At 34.5% G+C, this 18,185-nt stretch overlaps 2 protein-coding genes across 3 annotated transcripts; both read left to right on the top strand.

Annotated features, from left to right (window-relative positions):
* The first annotated feature begins 223 nt into the window (after positions 1–223).
* LOC104233447 (actin-related protein 2/3 complex subunit 1A-like) lies at positions 224–11,257 on the top strand. Of its 2 annotated transcripts, none has more exons than XM_009786842.2 (16): positions 224–353; positions 455–536; positions 3,119–3,204; positions 3,701–3,777; positions 5,661–5,755; positions 6,596–6,665; positions 7,276–7,345; positions 8,199–8,272; positions 8,360–8,402; positions 9,439–9,520; positions 9,739–9,827; positions 9,910–9,995; positions 10,423–10,486; positions 10,679–10,773; positions 10,888–10,946; positions 11,035–11,257. In XM_009786842.2, exons 2-16 carry the CDS (start codon positions 467–469, stop codon positions 11,097–11,099), a joined length of 1,125 nt encoding a protein of 374 aa, XP_009785144.1. In that variant the 5' UTR covers positions 224–353; positions 455–466; the 3' UTR covers positions 11,100–11,257. The 2 variants fall into 2 exon arrangements, with proteins under 2 accessions (XP_009785144.1, XP_009785145.1); XM_009786843.2 differs by having other exon boundaries at positions 244–353; positions 9,451–9,520.
* A 5,496-nt stretch (positions 11,258–16,753) lies between these two features.
* LOC104233446 (3'-5' exonuclease-like) lies at positions 16,754–17,440 on the top strand. Its single transcript, XM_009786841.2, has one exon. It carries the CDS (start codon positions 16,754–16,756, stop codon positions 17,438–17,440), a length of 687 nt encoding a protein of 228 aa, XP_009785143.1.
* Positions 17,441–18,185: the final 745 nt, after the last annotated feature.

Raw genomic sequence — 18,185 nt, 5'->3', positions numbered from 1 at the left:
TTATAACTTCATACGCGATTTTTCTCAAGTCGCGTATATCTGAAGTTAATTCTAAAGTGGCTAAATTTACAATAATTGATAAATATCGGCCATGCCTTAAATATGGGTCCTGAAAATTGAATTTGGCTATTTCTGCACTTTGGCTCCTGGCCACCATCCGAGCCCAAAAGTTAGCGAAATTGATTTTATTTTATTTTATTTTTCAACACGAAGCTGATTTTATAACTTCAGTGTAAATACCGATCCCACTGTTTTCTTCTTCTTTTCCGTCTGATTGAAGCATTTTGGATTCTTCAAAAATACACTACAAATTTACCAATCGCGTTTGGCATTTGTAGATCTCAGTTTTGCAGGTACAGATCCTTCTGTAGTTCACCCTTTTTTCCCTCAGATCTTCCATTTTCACTGAAAATCAATTTTTTGTTGATCCATTATTTTTTTCCTTCTTTTTTAGGCAAATTAATCAATGGCAGCAACTTCAATACATAAGTTTGCTCAGTGCATTACTTGCCATGCTTGGAGTCCCGACCTCTCCAGTACTCTCTTCTCCTTTTCTCCCATCAATTCCTCATCTATTTTAGCCATCATTTTAATATTTTTTTATAACAAGATTAGTATTTAAGTTATATATACTGACTATATGATGAATTTTTTACACCAGTAAATTAACTTGTTACCTGTTGTAGCTTGTTACTACAATTTATTCTAGGTTACCAATCCAGGGACGGCCCGACCAATTTCGTGGCCGAATAGCCAAATTTTACGAGAGGCCTAACTTTTTTATTAATAAAAAAGATTTTATTTTTATTTGAAGTCTATTTTTCTAACTTTTTTTGATGCAAAGTTATTATTAATTTTTTATAATCAATTTCTCCTAATAAGTCTTTCTCAGTTGACAATATAGCTAATTCATTTAACATCTTTGGGACATTGTTGATCTTAGGTAAGGTCTTATCAATTTTAATTTTGAAATACTTTTTTTCGCTGAAGCAAAGATAATAGGAGTTATTAACATTATTCTATACGTAATATAGGCATTTGGAAAATAATCAAATCTTTTTATTTGATTGAGTATATCAATTAAACTATTATCTTCTAATTGTACTATTTTCTTTAATATTTTTAATTTAAAAAATAAATCTAAACTATCAATATCGGGTTAATTATTATGCTTTAAGGATCATTCAAGATGAAGGCAATATTTTTTCAAATTTCCATCATCTAGTGATCTCAGTTTTTACCGCTAAATAGAAAATCAAAAATATTTTCATATGCCTCTAATTGTTCAAATCTATTTTAAAGTGAAAAAATAACCTTGTCTACTACTATCTCCTGTCCATAATAAGTAACTTTTTTGGCTTTTATTTTGGTAAATAATAAGTGTCCTTTTATATAATTGAGAAGGAATTAACTTTATTTTTCCAAAATTTGCCCTTATTTACATATCTCAATGTGTCAAGTTAACAACATAGAAGTTTTAATTAAGGATAATTTAGTCAAAATACATTTTTGTTCTAGGAGTCAGTATTTTCTTTTTCTTAAGGGGCACAACAAAGATTTAAAAGTCATTTATTATGAAAAAGAGGGAGTATGTATAAAAATTAATTAACTCTAAAGGATTCTTCGAGAGATTTTGAGATTTCACTATTAACATTCTCCTCAAATTGTTTCTTCCTATATGTTACACGTTTCTTATGAAATTCGGGTTCAATATTAATTTCAAATGCAATTTTCCTTGGCAGAAATCAAAACAGTTGCAAATCCTTCGTCTCTATATTTCTTAAGTAATGAAATCAAACTTTTTTCTAAATTTATATATTAGGTGTAAAAAAAACGGGTTTTCCACAAATGTGGAGCCCAAAGCAGTTGCTTTATCTGCTTTATGGACGGGTCGCCCCTGTACCAATCAAATGTTATTAAATAGAGTTATTGCAATTACTTTTTAAGCAATTGCATGAGGAATTTTTGCATTGTCAGAGCATAGAACTTAAACTCGATTAGGATTATTGCTATTCGAATGAATAATTATCATATGGCAACAAAAATTGAATTTTTATGCAGAGGCATATTGCTCTGGGGGTGTTTCATCTATAGAGTTGTATTCCTTTAGAAACACGGATTCTTACAGCAAAAAATTCATGTTTTTTTGCCTATGTTCAAGCGGGTAGCACAATCATGTCATCTTCTTTCCTTTTTTTTTTTTTTTGATTTGCACCGGGTGTCCGAGTCTCTTTGAGCCCCGACTAATCCCTTGGGTGCACAGGCCCTCGGCAAGGAGTTCCCGCAAGTGCACCACGGTTAATTCAGGTTTTACCCAGTCCGATAGCCCTCACAAATTGTTTGCACCCAGTGAGTTTCGAACTTGAGACCTTGAAAGGTAGCAAACCCCAAGGCTCAAGTCAATTGCCACCAGGCCAACCCCTGAGGGTTTTTCTTTTATTTACTTTTGAGTAGGATGAGTTCATTTTTACCTTTTTCTAGTGATTTTGCTCCATCACAATGGTCATGGAAGGCGGAGCTATGTAGAGCCAAGGGTTCAACTGAATCCCATTCGTCTTAAAAATATAATGCATCAATAGAATAAAAACGAATTTTTTTGAGAATGTTAATTTTTTTTTTTGACGGTGAGAACAAAATGATTTTTTCGGTTATATGTATATCCTCTTGACATAAGGGAAGATTCCAATCTAGTGGCAAAGAGGGTTAAAAAATTACTTTAGTGTAAGGTTCAAATCCCAATTGTAACATTATAATATCTTATTAATCCCCTTGTATAAATTTCTAGCTCCGCCACTGGGTCATGGAATGCAAGGTTTGGCAATTGACAATCGTTGTTTGCACCCATTGCTTTCCATTCCAACTATATTTATAACATATAGAATGAAATTATAATGAGAAATATGTATTTATGCTAAGTTTGCACGTATTGCCACGGAGGAGTAGTTTGAGTGCAGTGATTTAGGTACCCAATATTTTAAAATTCTGAAACTGCATGTGGGAGTGGTGCTTTAATGTGTACAAATTATGCTTTGTGTGGTAATGTAGAGGTTTTTTCCGTGTATTCTTATTCTTAGGAAGGAGGAAGAGTTGCTAATACCTGTATAACTTGTTTTTGTAGTGATTGCGCTTTGTCCTAACAATAGTGAAGTACATATATATAAACTATCCGAGGACAAGTGGGAGAAGGTCCATGTTCTTCAAAAGGTAAATTTAGTCTTTATATCATTGCTTCATGTTATTAACTTTTTCAAAGGTCAAAAAATCGGTGGTGTCTGGTGTTTTACTGCCTATAACCTTGTATTTTGTTAGAGCTTGGGTGCTCTTCCCTGTACACAACCCCCTTCCCCCATAAGGATTAGTGGTTAAATATTTGGATAAGGGAGCTATTTTACGACAGTAATAAAATCTGTTGCTCTCCTTCAATTTTATTGTCTAAGGTCTGTAGCTGTGCTGTTGAAAATTTTGTAGAACTTTTCTTTCATGTTATTTGGTAATTTTTTTTAAATGACCACGATTAAAAACTTGAAATTTAAGGAAGAGAAAAACTCTATATAATTTGGTAATCTGTGTCCACTCCCTTATTTTTTTGTTTATCCATTATTCATCTTCCACAATCATATCTCAGTGTTATGTTTTATTCTCGTTCCATTTTGCTTAAACGTTTTCCTTTATTTGATTCTTATGGTTTTTGATGCTGCAGCATGACCAAATTGTGTCTGGTATAGATTGGAGTTCAAGATCCAATAAAATAGTTACTGTTTCTCATGATCGTAATTCGTAAGTGACTATCCACCTTTGAGTTTTTAGAGTTTGATATCATTAAATAGGTGGTAGCTGTAAGTTTTTCATTTTACATTGTGGCTTTTTTGTTCTGCAAGGAGCTTTTCCCTTGTTTTTTTCCTTTTTTCTTTTTGTAATTTGTTAAATCTGACCACAGTGTTGTAAGAAGAGCAAGGATTGTAATATTGAGCCTTGAAGGTTTTTGTAAACTTTATTTTTGGCTTCCAGCACAAAACGGAGATTCATTAATATACTGATACATGTTACCTTCTTAAAAAACAACAACAACAACAAAATCTGACCACAGTGAGGCTCTTTGATTAGAAGGAACTTTAAGCCTGATAAGTACTTCAAACTACCCGTATTCAGTAACATCCTTCACTTGTTTGGTGGCAGTAATCCATTGTTCGTATTAATATTTGTGAAGGTTAAAACCAGGGCTTTTCTTTTTTAAGGTGATTCTATAGAAGCCACTTCACCAAATGGGGCTATAATATCTTTCTTTTGCTTTTCCTAGTAGAGCATTAATATATTTCCTGTGCAAAACGATATAGTTAACAAAGCTACAGAGTTGGTTTTGTTTGGTATGACACATTTGTAGTCAGATTATTCTGTAATATATTTTCTTCGGAAAAGGGTCAAAAATTGTCCTCGAACTATCGAAAATAGCTATAATATACCCTCAGTTTGTTTTTGGTACCAAATATGTCCTTGTCGTCTAAAAATTGGACCATTATTGCCCTAAAAACTAACGGCTGCCACATGAGCTTTTAGACTTATTTAAATATTATAATCATGTTGACATGCCAGTACAACATGGCAAAAAAAAAAAACCCTTCTCCACCCGCAAGAACCCATTTTCTGCGAGGGGTTGCTGCATTTCCCATGAAGGCGCAGTGAAGCACTTCAGGTGGCCTGCTAGCTAGGCCAGTGAGGAGGGGAAGGATTAGGCGGTGTTTAAAAATTGTATGTTTTTATGAGGTTTTGTGTCTAGGTCTTATTTGCTGGTCTTCTTTTCTTTTTTGTTGATGAAGGCTGGAAGTGGAAGGGTGGGTAGAGTATTTTAGAAGATGATCTCTTTCTAATGGTTTTCGAGTTTTTTATGAGAGTTGTTTTTAAAAGGATATATCTCTGCAACTAATTTGTGACCTTATTGAGCTATGAGCTTGGATAGCTAGCCATGGGTACTGCAATATGCAGCTTTTGCTGTTCTCCACCATTTTTGTGATGTTTAGATCTCTTTTTTTTCCTTTTTTTGGTGATAAGATTTCTGATTTTAAGTGATAAAAGTTGGTATTTTATTTCTTGCACAACATATTGATTTTTTTTTACAGATTTGTGAATCTTAAGAATAGCCCAACTAAATTTCTCATAATAAGATTGGTGTAGCTTTAATTATTTGGGAAGGAGCAACACTTTGATGAGTCAATGAATGAAAATGGAGAAATAAATTTATCCTTGGGGGCTTTTGTCAAGATGGAGGACCGTCTGCTGGGGATAGAATTTTATTGTCCACATGACTTCGTGTGGCAACCGTTAGTTTTTAGGGCAATAATGGTCCAATTTTTAGACGGCAAGGACATATTTGGTACCAAACACAAACTAAGGATATAATTGAGCTATTTTCGATAGTTCGAGGGTAATTTTGACCCTTTTCCGTATTTTCTTTAATCTTGATTCTCTTTAGTGTGTGTACAATGGTTAAGTTTGACTTGAAAAAGATTAAGGTAATATGGACGGAGTGCGGGAAAAACAAAGAGGATGAAAGGGGAGCGCGTGAGAGAGAGAGAATGTGTGCTCGCGTGTGCTTGTTCCATGATTGCACAGTGTGGGTTATCTAGTATGAATTGATGTGCTGAGGAGAATAATATTCTCTGTAGATATGTTTGGAACCAAGAAGCGTCAGGGTGGGTACCTACTCTGGTCATTCTCAGGCTAAATCGTGCAGCACTTTGTGTGCAGTGGAGTCCAAAAGGTATTCAACTCCGTCTTAAATCAAAAGTGTCTTTCTGTATGCTCTTCTTTTTTTGTTTTGATGAAGTAAATAAATTCTATTAAAATTTGCAGTAAGACAGTGCATCTGATTTCAAAAGTCTGAATATACAATCCATGATCAGAGACTGCTCTTGCAAAACATTATTAAATTCTAACATCTTTTCTAGCTTAAAACAACTAGTTAACATTATTGGAAGTCAACTCTATTTTTGTGTTCTTGAATAACTTCCTTTTCCCTTTAAAAGCATCTTAGAGTTCTTTCTTTCCACAAAAACCACCAAATACATGCTGGTATGGTATCTGATATCCTCCTTTTGCTTTTGTTCAACCCTCTTCTCCTCCAGCCAAGCAATACATCCTTCATTGTCCTGGTAATTACTCACATTACCTCATAGATGCCTAGGAACATATTCCACAATTGAGAAGCCGGTTATCCGTACATAAAAAGATGGTTTTGTGTCTTCTGTGTCTCTTTCGCACATACGACATCAGTTAGAAGTTCGTAGACCCCTCTTCTGCAAGCTGTTCTATGTCAAAATGGCTTCACGTATATGGCTTAACCTCTTTTTACATGTTCTTTTCCCCCCCTCATTTCTGGGTCACTGATTCTATGTCTGAATTTCCAACTTTACAAAACTCAGTCATCAATATTCTTCTTATTTTATGTTCGAAGTGTACATGGTTTAAAAACTTTTATTAGAGAGTCACAGACGATGTCCAACTGGGCTCATTTTTAATCTTCTAGCACTAGCATGTTTCTGACATGAAACCATAAACTTGCTTCAGTTTTTTAAATTAGGTTATTAAATTTTTCTTGCAGAAAACAAGTTTGCTGTTGGAAGTGGGGCTAAAACTGTTTGTATATGCTACTATGAGCAAGAAAATAACTGGTAATATTACTTCTCCGTCTGATAGTTGAACAAGTTAAATTAGCAAATGTGGTGGAGAAAGAATGACATGCACAGATGGTTTCGTATGTGTAAATGCTACCATATGTCTTAGAATTGGGGTCACATTAGTTAGATGCATGAGTTTCATCATTCGCATTCAGTAAACTGTAGAATGGATTTCTATTGAAGTTGTTCATACCGTAGCATTACTGAAATCTTACCTTTTTAGGCTGGTATTTCACTCTTAGTTTGTTGATGTAGTTTATCTGGTTCCTGCATAGGACATTGTTATCTATGAATTTAGTATTCTGTCAATCCATAGGTATGATGAACAAAAAAGCCCCACTCCTAGTTTGATGGTGTATGTTATGTGGTTCATGCATAGGACAATGTTATATGTGAGTTTGGTATGCTGTCAATCCATAGGTGTATACAAGGCAAACTTTATGGCTAAAGATGAACAAAGAAAACCTCTATGACTAATCTCTGAGGTGAAAGATATACTGAAATCTTGCTTTACACACAAGCTAACACTTATACTAGTCATTACTTGTGGAGTAACAATTACTTTTTACAGGAACATGTCTAATTTATCTTTATTTTTTCACAGGTGGGTGAGTAAGCTAATCAGGAAAAGGCATGATTCATCGGTAACAAGTATTGCTTGGCATCCGAATAATGTGCGTCTGTTTCTCTATATATTATATTGCATCATGTAGCAGCAAAAGAATACCCTGACATTCATTTTAATAGTTGCATTCTTATTTGCAAAATATTTTCAACGAAGGATGTGAGGACTATTCTTTCTCTCAGCTTGCAGCTCTGTCACTTTGAGTATTCCACTAAAATTGCTGACCAGTTGCCATGAATTTATTTACACAAGCTTAAGTAACCTTGCAATCCTCACGGAAATCCCCATATATCTCTTTCTCTTTTAGTAGTATTAGAAGTTGAAAGCTGCCGTAGATGCTGGAATGATGCATTTCAAGCTTAACTTAAAGAAATGCCTCAGAGTTGATGGTCTGGTTCCTCTTTGTTTTTTCCCTTTTGTTTCCTTAAATCAGTGGAAGCAATACTGGGTCAGGACTAGTTATAGCGTAGAGTCAACTGGAAGAAGGTAATGTTGCTTATTAAATAAAAATGAAAATGTGATCTTGAAAGAAAAGTTTAAGGGCCCGCTGACTGCTGACATAGGAGATATTATCTTATCACCAATCTCTCTTGATGTTAATGCGAGGAGTATTTTGAGCTCCTATTGACCTGTCATAGATCTCACCTAATAAAACTTCGGAATATGTGATATATCATCCATTTTGTTAATACTTTATGCAGCCCATTCATATTTATCCCTATAACAAAGCTAACTTTGTTTGTTTCAGCCCACTGCCAAATCTTGGTAAATCTTATGTTTTTCGTCAAGATAATGGTTTAACTAAATGTTTGATACACTTGCTACTATAAGTTCAGTGGCTTTATTTAATTATAAGGGTTAGTTAGTCTGTTCACTGAACTTTTGGTAAAATATTCCTGCAGATTCTCCTAGCAACAACATCCACTGATGGTAAATGTAGAGTATTTTCAACATTCATTAAAGGTGTCGATGCAAAGTACGTTTATCAAAATTTGTTCTCTCCATTCAGTAAGATTTTCTTCAGTATACACGGTTTCTTATAATTACCCACTCAATGGATCAGGGACTCTGCAATGGGGAATTCTGCAGATACCAAATTTGGAGAGGTCTGAATTATATCTTATTACCCTGCTTATCCAATTCTATATTTATGTTCAAAAAATATGTTGCTCATATCTTACCCTTAATGAGTTTGTTTTAAATACCCTCCGTCAGATAGAAGAGAACTTCATAAATATACTACTTAATTATTCATTGGGAAAGTAAATTATGATCTTAAAGCCTGGAGCGCATAACTGTTGTGGTTGACTGAATAAGAGTTCTTTCTCTTGCCAACTGAAGTTGATTTGTACTGAAAGCAAAATGAAGTTTACCTTCACTTACTTTCCTGTGGAAATCAAAGGCTTACATCTGAAATGTCAGATATTTTATATGCCAGGAGCAGAAGAATAAGACATACTCACACTTACATGGGCATGGAATGGATCCAATTTCTGGCTACATAAAAAAAGCAGCTAGCTTCCACAATCTAAACTCTTTTTAAAACTATTTATGATTTTAAACTATCCCAGCCTTAAAAGCTGTATGATTCTACTCTTCTGTCCGTGTGCAAATTTTCCCAGCCAGATACAATTCTGATGTTTTGGCAAGTCGAATGTCGGAGATAAAATTGTTAAAATAGTTTCCCATGCCTCATTGTTGGATAAATATTATTCAAGTTGCTTGAAAATGGTTTAAAATGTGCAGCTTTGAATTCAAATTGTTTAGCTATCCTAGTCTTATTGTTTTCATATTCTTGATGTGCTTTCTCCCTTTCTGTGTTGATATTACTCTAGCCCTTGCAAGAACATGTATTTTCTGTGCTTTTAACTGTTTTTAATACAGTAACATTTCATTCAATTCGGTTGATCGGCAGCACCTATTAACTGGCTATCTCAAAGCTTGGCAGTGACATGTGGTACTAATAGAGGATAATCGCTTCTTCTTTTGGAAAATTGTGTTGTCTTGCAAGACAATGTTCTAAGGAATTGGCTGACAGACATCAGAAAACACTAATGTTTTTTTTAAAATCTAGATGACATTCCTATGTCCTATTTTCATTATATGTTCATAGAAAGATATCCTTTATTCATATGAATGCAGCAAATTGTCCAGCTTGATCTCTGCTTTTGCTGGGCTTTTGGTGTCAGATGGTCCCCAAGTGGCAATACCTTATCATATGTAGGTCAGATATTCCTTTCTTTGCTTCTTTGGCTTATGCGTTGTTTTTGGATCAGATTTGACGCTGCTTCAACTATCTCATTATTTTTGGTTGCAGTCGCTTGCTGTGTTGTTTGCTCAACTGTTCTATTTTTATTTTACTTGGTTTTAGACTAAGTTCCCAAAATTTTCCATGTAATATACTAATGCAGCTTAGATGTTGGGTATTGGATGATCTCTCAGGTCATAACTCAATGATATACTTTGTTGATGAAGTTGGTCCCTCTGCTGCAGCACAAAGTGTAGCAATCCGCGATTTGCCTCTTCGTGATGTGGGTCAGAATCCTGTCTCATTTTTTGCTTTGTCTTTTTCAGATCTTAATATTTGTTGTTTAATCAAGACTTCTCTTGCAGGTATCGTTTCTTTCTGAAAGGATGGTTGTTGGTGTGGGATTTGATTGCAACCCGATGGTATTTGTGGCAGATGAAAGTGGACTCTGGTATGTTGAATATCTGGAACTTGCAAGGCTGGCTTCCTTTACTTGTCTCAATTATTTCTTGTTTTCCTTTTTCTTTTTTTTCCCGGGGGGTGGGGGGGTTTGCTTTAGTGCCTCTATTGATAACTGTTTAGAGTGGTGTGACTCGTTACTGTTCCTATGAGCCTCAAAATACATCCGTTTCTTCATGTTTGATGGACTCAGGTATGGATATGTATCCAACACGGGTATGGATAAATATCCAACATGGGTTTATCCAACTTTCAGCAAGTTTTTATTTTATTTTGAAGGATCTACATGAAATACCTATGCCAATATTAGTAAAAGTAAACTCTGTTGTCTAGTGCCTCTAGAGGTGAACTGTTGTGAAATTTTCAATCTACTTTTACTATTGAGGAGGTATTAACTAAATTTGTTTTTTATGCTTCAGGAGTTTCTTGAGATTCCTTGATGAGCGGAAAGCAGCGTCGTCAAGTGCTAAATATGGATCACAGGTACTTATCCCAAGAACTAGCTAGTCCTGAAATTATCTGCCTTCAAACTTCATTGACGGGCTAGAGCAGTGCACTTATACAGCTATTCCGTGACCTCATAACCTAGGCCTAGTGTATTTGGTACTGAGATTTCCTTGTTGACCAGTTTTATCATCGCTCTTTATTTGTCTATTGTCTCCATTTATTTCACAGTTTTCCGAAGCTTTTGGGAAATTCTATGGTCAATCAAAGTATTCAGCCAACAACAATGTTGAGCAGTCAAGAGGCGCTCATGACAACTGTATCAAGTAATATTTCAACATGATCACATTCTTTCATGTCTTCCATTTCCGCCTTTAATAGTGTTCAGGATCAAATCTTACATCAACACTTTTTTTTCTTTTTCATCTTGGGAATTCCAGTTGCATATTACCACTTGCAAAACAGAGAAAATCTAGTGTCACCCGTTTCAGCACTTCAGGTTAGTTTGCATTAACATAAAACTTCATTCTAAAGCAATCACTTTTCTGTTATTCGGAGATTCATGTCAATCCTCGATAACTTTTCAGGACTTGATGGAAAGGTAGTGATATGGGATTTGCAGAAGCAAGAAGATTTATTGGAATATCTATGAACATTTTTGAACTAGCATATATCTCCAATCTGTATGATGTAAAAACGTTTTTGTTTCTATGGTTCTTAAAAGGTATAGTTGAAACAGCTGTATAATAATTGGAACAACACGACATCTATGTTTGTATCTTCAAGGAAAAGAAAAGATTTTTCGCTTCAGCAACAGCTTTGCTTGATTTTCTGAAGCTGTGATGGGCTAAAGCAAGAATTGTACCCCTCTTAGCGAAACCAAAAGTGCATATCTCGAGTTTCATTTCTATACATTACTAGAATTAATCAAGTAATTAAATTAACTCCATAAAAAGTGGGATTAGAGCTCGAAAAGTGTGACAAGTTATATGTTATAACAGGTTAATACATATTGATATGTAAAATTGTAGATGTGTATACATGTCAAACTCAATGGCATAGGTTATTTTCGACTCTAACGAGAAAATTTCCTTATATATAAACTAAGTCTGCATTCATAGTCACAAACGAGTAATGGATGCTGTAATAGCACCTATTTACTTATAATATTCCCAACACTTTCTTGAACATAATCATGTATACAAACACACACAAACATACATACATACATATACTATATACTTTCTGTAATTTCCAGTGTGTCCACGTGTTTCTTTTAACTTATTTTTAGTTGTCCAAACAACTCTATTAAGCGTTACTCTAGAAGTCTACACCAGTTATACTTTCATTTTTCGATGAGATGATTGTGCACACAACATCTTTAGAAGGCATACACACAACAATTTTTTCAATTACATTCTAAGGAAGGTTGGTAAATATATCAGGAAGTAAAGTTTGACAACATTTTGCGTTCGTTGCAGCAAGAAGGTCCTCTGCCACTACATTATGAAAATAGAGGACTATACAGATTTGTTATTCAAAGGGAAAAATCAAAAGAATAAAACCGAGAACTACATTACCTTTAGCTTCTATTAAGGTGACATCGATAGCTACACAATAAGGTGAAGAAACAATGAAGGGCAGAACAGAAGCACACATTAATCATATCTTACTTTTGAAGTTGGAGTTAGGCTTTTTGTCGAATAACGATTATAGATAAATATGTACTCCCTCCGTACATTTTTACTTGACATATATACTAAAAATAGATTTTCATTTTTACTTGACACTTTACGCATATCAAGAGAAAACAAAAAAAAAAATTCCTGTTATACCCACCGTATTTATTACTCATTTCAAATCATTTTCTCAAATCCAATAAAATATGCATCAATTAATGTGTATCATGGTAAATCATGCATTTCATTTATTATTTCTTAAGGGGCGTAAAAAGTTAAAATGTGCCAGTGAACTGAGGAAGTAAAACTTTTTTGGATACGGAGATTTGGAAAGTTGACCGAAAAAGTCCTTTCAAGAACCCAAAAAACGAGCCTATTTATTGAAGAATGACTGGGTTTAACTAGCTCTTTGGGTTTATCACTCTTAATTAATTCCCTTTTACTAATAACTACTTCAGATCGATTTAGATCACTAGAAAAGGATGACCATTCACATTCTCAGTTTAAAACTATCAATGACCGAAAAAATAATTAATTGTCTTCACTCCTATCCCTAAACTTCATTTCAACTATTTGACTACCAATTCAAATTAAACTCAAAACTTACCTTAATAACTGTGTTCATCATACGAGTATTAGTTACTCCCTCCAATCCACAATAAGTGACCAATTTGCTTTTGGCACGCCCATTAAGAAAATACTAAATTTTATACAAAAATACCTAGTATGATGAAACTACACTTAATTAAATATTTAATGTGAGGAGTAAGAAAACTTTTTAAGAATATGTACATAAGGGTAATTATATAAATGAACATTTATTTTGGACGAAAATAAAAAAACAAATTGGTCATTTATTGTGGACCGAAATGAGCAGTAATTAATTAATGAGGGGTGGAAGGAGTACTAGTTTTAATAATAGCAACATCCCCAATCTGAATTTATTGATCCAGGTCATCTGGACTGACTATATCTAACGATTATAATAAATCTCGAAAAACCATAGTCAAGTAAAAGATGCTTCCAAGTTCAAAGGGACAATAACAGAAGTTGGAACAATAAACTTAAATAAAAATACAATAGGCAAAGACATTATACAAAAGATATTTGACATATATAGATCTTAATAAAGGTTCAATTTTCTTTCAAAAATTCACGGGCCTTGAGAGATTCTATCCTTTGAATCTCACGGTGTAAGCGCTGTATCTTCTTGTCGTAGTCACTCCTTATCTTCTTCACCTCAGCTCTATATTCTTGGAGTTGTATCGAGAGGAGCTGACCCAGGTGTGGCTCAATAGAATAGGCTGCCTAAAGTCAAACCTTAATAAGAAGCTTTAAATAAATTTGATAAGATTCAAATAGACGTGAAAGTTGTAACAAAATATGTGACAAAGAATAAAAAAAAAAGTGTACTTCAAATTATTTACTTGCATGGAGTCAAGTTGGCACTGACCTGAAGTAGTGCAGCTTCCTTGTTATACATCTCTGATCGCACCTTCTTCTCTAGCTTCCGCCTCTTGTAGATTAGCCGCATGTAGTTACTTCCATCAGGTGATTTCATCCAGTCAGAAATCTGAAGAACGTCTGCATAACCGAATCCAAGATTTTAAGTTGTTTTGCATAATTTCACATAACTCTAGAACTAGAAATAGGATATATATAAGATGTCTACAAATAATAACTGTCCTTAAAAATAGAATTAGCAACCTGAAAAAATTGAAATATATTACATTATCAAATTAAAGTACAAAAGTATTGAGTTCAAACGAACCGACTGGGCTTAACTTCCATCCGGCACGATCTGCAGGCACAGAGAGATCATATACACCGGCTCGGGCAGCAGCCAGAGCAATCTCCTTCAGCACTATGGGGTCTGAAGAAATGCTCAACAACACCCACGTCCGACTAATGTAGCCTTTAACTGTCAGTCCCAAGGTGTTCAAAGCAATGGGTGTGAATTCGGTCGTGTCGATCATGTTGAGAAGTTGGAGCGGCTTGACAGCCTCTTGTAACTGCGCTACAAGTTCAGACTCCGATTTCAGCCTCTTACCAATGGGTTGCTTGTTCTGAGATATGATTCTTGAAGCCTTACGTGCCATTTTTGAACCAACAATATTAAGAAAGAAGAGGTAAGATCAAAGGGAAGGATGGAGTAGTATTCTAGGGGACACTGATAAGGAATCGTCCTATGATTATATATGCATGGCTGAATTGAATAACACTGGATTTAACTCATGACACTTTAATAATTAATCACCTCCTTGGTCACTGAAATGTCACTTAGGGAACCGGGTAATATCAACCATCAACCACTAATAATGGTTTTAATAAGTCGCCCAATTTAATTCCTAACACAAATAATATGATCAATATTACAATAGGCTATAATATGTTACTCCCCGTGCACTTTAGTTGATTTTTTTGGCCTTTTTGTGGTTTACAATATTTGATTTTTTCAAATATCAAGAAAGAATTAACTTTTTTTTCTTCTTCTAAAGAGTAAAGAACCTAGGAGTATTTGTTGTATTTCCAATGAACAAACTAAAATTAATATTGTCAATTACATTATTATTAATACTAAAAGGTGAATTCCTTAATATATGCAAAAACAACCAAAAAATCACTTAAAGTGAACCGAAGGGAGAACTCTGTTAGTAGTACTTACTTTTAACCTTCCATATTAAGCTTGTTAGGAAGAGTTGCCTATTAAACCTTACATGATAGTACAACCACCTATCCACTATCATTGCATGAATTTTTTTTTTTTTCAATATTTCCCACGTGGATAGGGACCATTATAGGGAGAAAGGTTCTTTACCAAGATTTTTTTCAACTCCTCGGCTCGAATTCGAGACCTCGGCTTAAGGTCTTATTCATCCCAGTATAATCATTAATGGTGTCATCACATAAAACCTAATTGTTAATTTAAGAAAAATAGTATTTCATCCGTTTCAAATTAGATGAGGTAGTTTGACTTTGGCACATGATTTAAGAAATAAAAGAAGACTTTTGAAACTTTTGGTCTTAAAGCTTAAGTGATAAAAGTTTTGTGGGGCCATAACATTTGTGTGATTATAAAAGCTTCTCATTAAAGATAAAATGGGTAAAATAAAGAGTTTAAAGTTGAATTATTTTCAAATTTAAGAATGTATCATTTATTTTGGAACAAATTAAAAAGAAAAATACATCATCTAACTTGAAATGGAGAGTAACTAACTTGTTATAATAGATTAAACTACATAAGGTAAAAATTAAAATTTTATGCTGACAGTACAAGTAACTTTAATCATTTTCATACTACAGCTCAACACCTAATAGCTAACATATAGTTAGTTCTAAAGTAGCATGATAATGAAAAAGGTGTATAAACTTAGGGTATGTTTGGTATAACGGAAAATATTTTTCCACGAAAATATTTTCTTGGAAAATAAGTAGTAATCTTATTCATTTTCTGATGTTTGGTAAGTAAATTAAGGAAAATAACTTTTCAAGAGTATACATAAATAATTTAGATATAATAAACATGAAGCCATAAACTTGCAAACCAACAACCTTCCGAACCCACAAATTTCATAAACTTTCGAACCGTTAAACTTTCAAAACCGCGGCATTTCGAACCTATAAACTTTATAATTTCTAAACCCGTAAAATTCCAAACACATAAACCTCCAAACTCATAACTTTGGAACTTGTAAAATTTTGAATCTGTAAACCGATAAATAAAAAATTAAAACTGAAAAATATATTTAAAAAATATTTTTTTCCCGGAGGGGGGGGGAAGACTGGTGGGGGGCAGTTGTCGTGACGTCTGTCGCCGTGGACTCGCATTTAGGCCAACCGCACGCTCGAGGTACACGGGAGGCCAATATCCGTCCCACGACACCACCGCGACTATGAGAATGGGCGTGGTGTGCGGGGGCGACGCGATGCGTGACGCCCAGACAGACGTGCCCTCGGCCTAATGGCTTCGGGCGCAACTTGCGTTCAAAGACTCGATGGTTCAAAAAGTGGGGTAGGGAGATAGTAGGGTGGGATAGAGGGGTAGTAGAGTGGGTGGTAACAGAAAAACTGAAATTGAAATAAAAAGCCTTTTTTGGAGAGAGAGGGTGGTGTGAGTTGGTGAGGGTGGGGAAGGTTGAGAAAAAGTTTTGGAAAATGTTTTCCCTTCTCTTGATAAGGAAAAATGAGTTCATAAAAAAAATATTTTCCAAAAAATTTAAGCCTACCAAACATGAAAAAATTGAAAAACATTTTCCAAACACACCCTTAAACCCAATATTTAATACTACTCATGGAATAGGGCAAAATTCTAGTTTGCGCCAAAGATTCCCCTCGATTTGACATCTATTCAACAATCGGGGTTTTAAGTTTAATGAAATAATTAGGAAACTAATTATTTAATTCTTGTCGCAAACCAAATTCATCAAGAATTAGGATTTTTTTTTTTGGAAACTTCCAAAACGTTACTTTCCTTTCCCTTTCCTATTCCGATTTCTACTCCGACGTTAATTAGGAAAACTCACTCTCTTATATGTATACACACATCCCCTTATTCATTCCATTCCATTCCATTCGACAAGTTATACTCCATAGTAACAAAAGTTCTCTGTTTTATTGTTGTTTTTCAATGGCTGAAGTGTACGGAGTCTCTTTCTACAATGACCAAATAGAGGTTACTGTAACCAAGAATGCAGTCGCGGTTAATGACTGGATTTTGCAGACTATTCATATTCATAGGCGAAGACTACACAAGCTCCTTATTGGTCTTGATATCGAGTGGCTCCCATATTTCAATCCAAAAGACAAACAACCAGTTGCTCTCCTCCAACTTTGTGTAGGCCGACGTTGCCTTCTTTTTCAACTCCTACACAAAGATTTCATGCCCGGATACCTCGCACAATTTCTGAGTAACCCTAATTTTACATTCGTTGGTGTCGGGGTTGAAGGAGATGCTGAGAAGTTGATGTATGATCACGGGCTTTTCGTGGCGAATACTGTGGATTTGAACCAACTTGCATTGTTGTATTATGGAGAATATGTGTATGGAAAGATGGGTTTGAAGAGAATGGCAAAAGCAGTAGTTGGGAAAGTAATGGAAAAGCCAAAGGATGTTACTTTGAGTAAGTGGGATGCAGAGGATTTGTGCTATGAACAAGTTGAATATGGTGCTATTGATGCTTTTGTCTCGTTTGAGATTGGAAAAAAATTGTTTAATGAAATGGGAGACAGAGAGAAGGAATTGAATTGCCATTATCAGCCATGGCAGTTGCTACAAGAAACACAGGGGATGTTTCAAAATCTTGCTCTGTTTTGAATCAGAAATAACACATTAGAAAAAGTATACAATAGTAAACTTTGTACAAGTAGTTTATACATGTAATATGTATTGATTTTGATATTACAGATAGTAACATAAATTTTGAGTTCAAAATAGCTTTGTGATTTTTTCTTTTTCCCTCACAAAAATCTTTCGAATCAGTCTTAGAGCATTAACCCACACTCTCAAGGCATCACATAAGTTAAAGGAAATTAATATGACAACTAGAAAGCTACTCTCTCCGATTCACAAGAAGTGATCAATTTGCTTTTAGCACGCCCATTAAGAAAATACTAAATTCTATACAAAAATATCTACTATGACTAAACTACCCCTATTAAACATTTAATGTGAGAAGTAAGAAAACTTTTTAGAGATATGTACATAGAGGTTATTTTGTAAAAACTAATTGAATTCTTTCTTGATTACATAACTGGACACTTATTTTGAACCAAAATGAAAAAACAAATTGGTCACTTATTGTGACGCAGTGTAGCAATTCGTTTATACATTGAATATCAGAAACAAAGGTAATATATTTTCTTGACTTACTACAGTTCCTTTAATTAAATATTTATCAAATGAGAGTTCCTTTCCTCAATAAATGAACAAATCAACTGTACAATGTTATCTCAGGCCACCTTCCTTGTGTTATAACAAGTATCTGATACCACGAAGACGAGCAAAACTTAGTATGTACATCTTAGTGCATCACAGGCCTGCACCGCCAAAACTGTCGCCA

Source organism: Nicotiana sylvestris, chromosome 10, assembly GCF_000393655.2.
Source record: "Nicotiana sylvestris chromosome 10, ASM39365v2, whole genome shotgun sequence".
NCBI classification, from domain to species: domain Eukaryota; kingdom Viridiplantae; phylum Streptophyta; class Magnoliopsida; order Solanales; family Solanaceae; genus Nicotiana; species Nicotiana sylvestris.
This window is presented reverse-complemented; position numbering and strand designations above follow the sequence as displayed.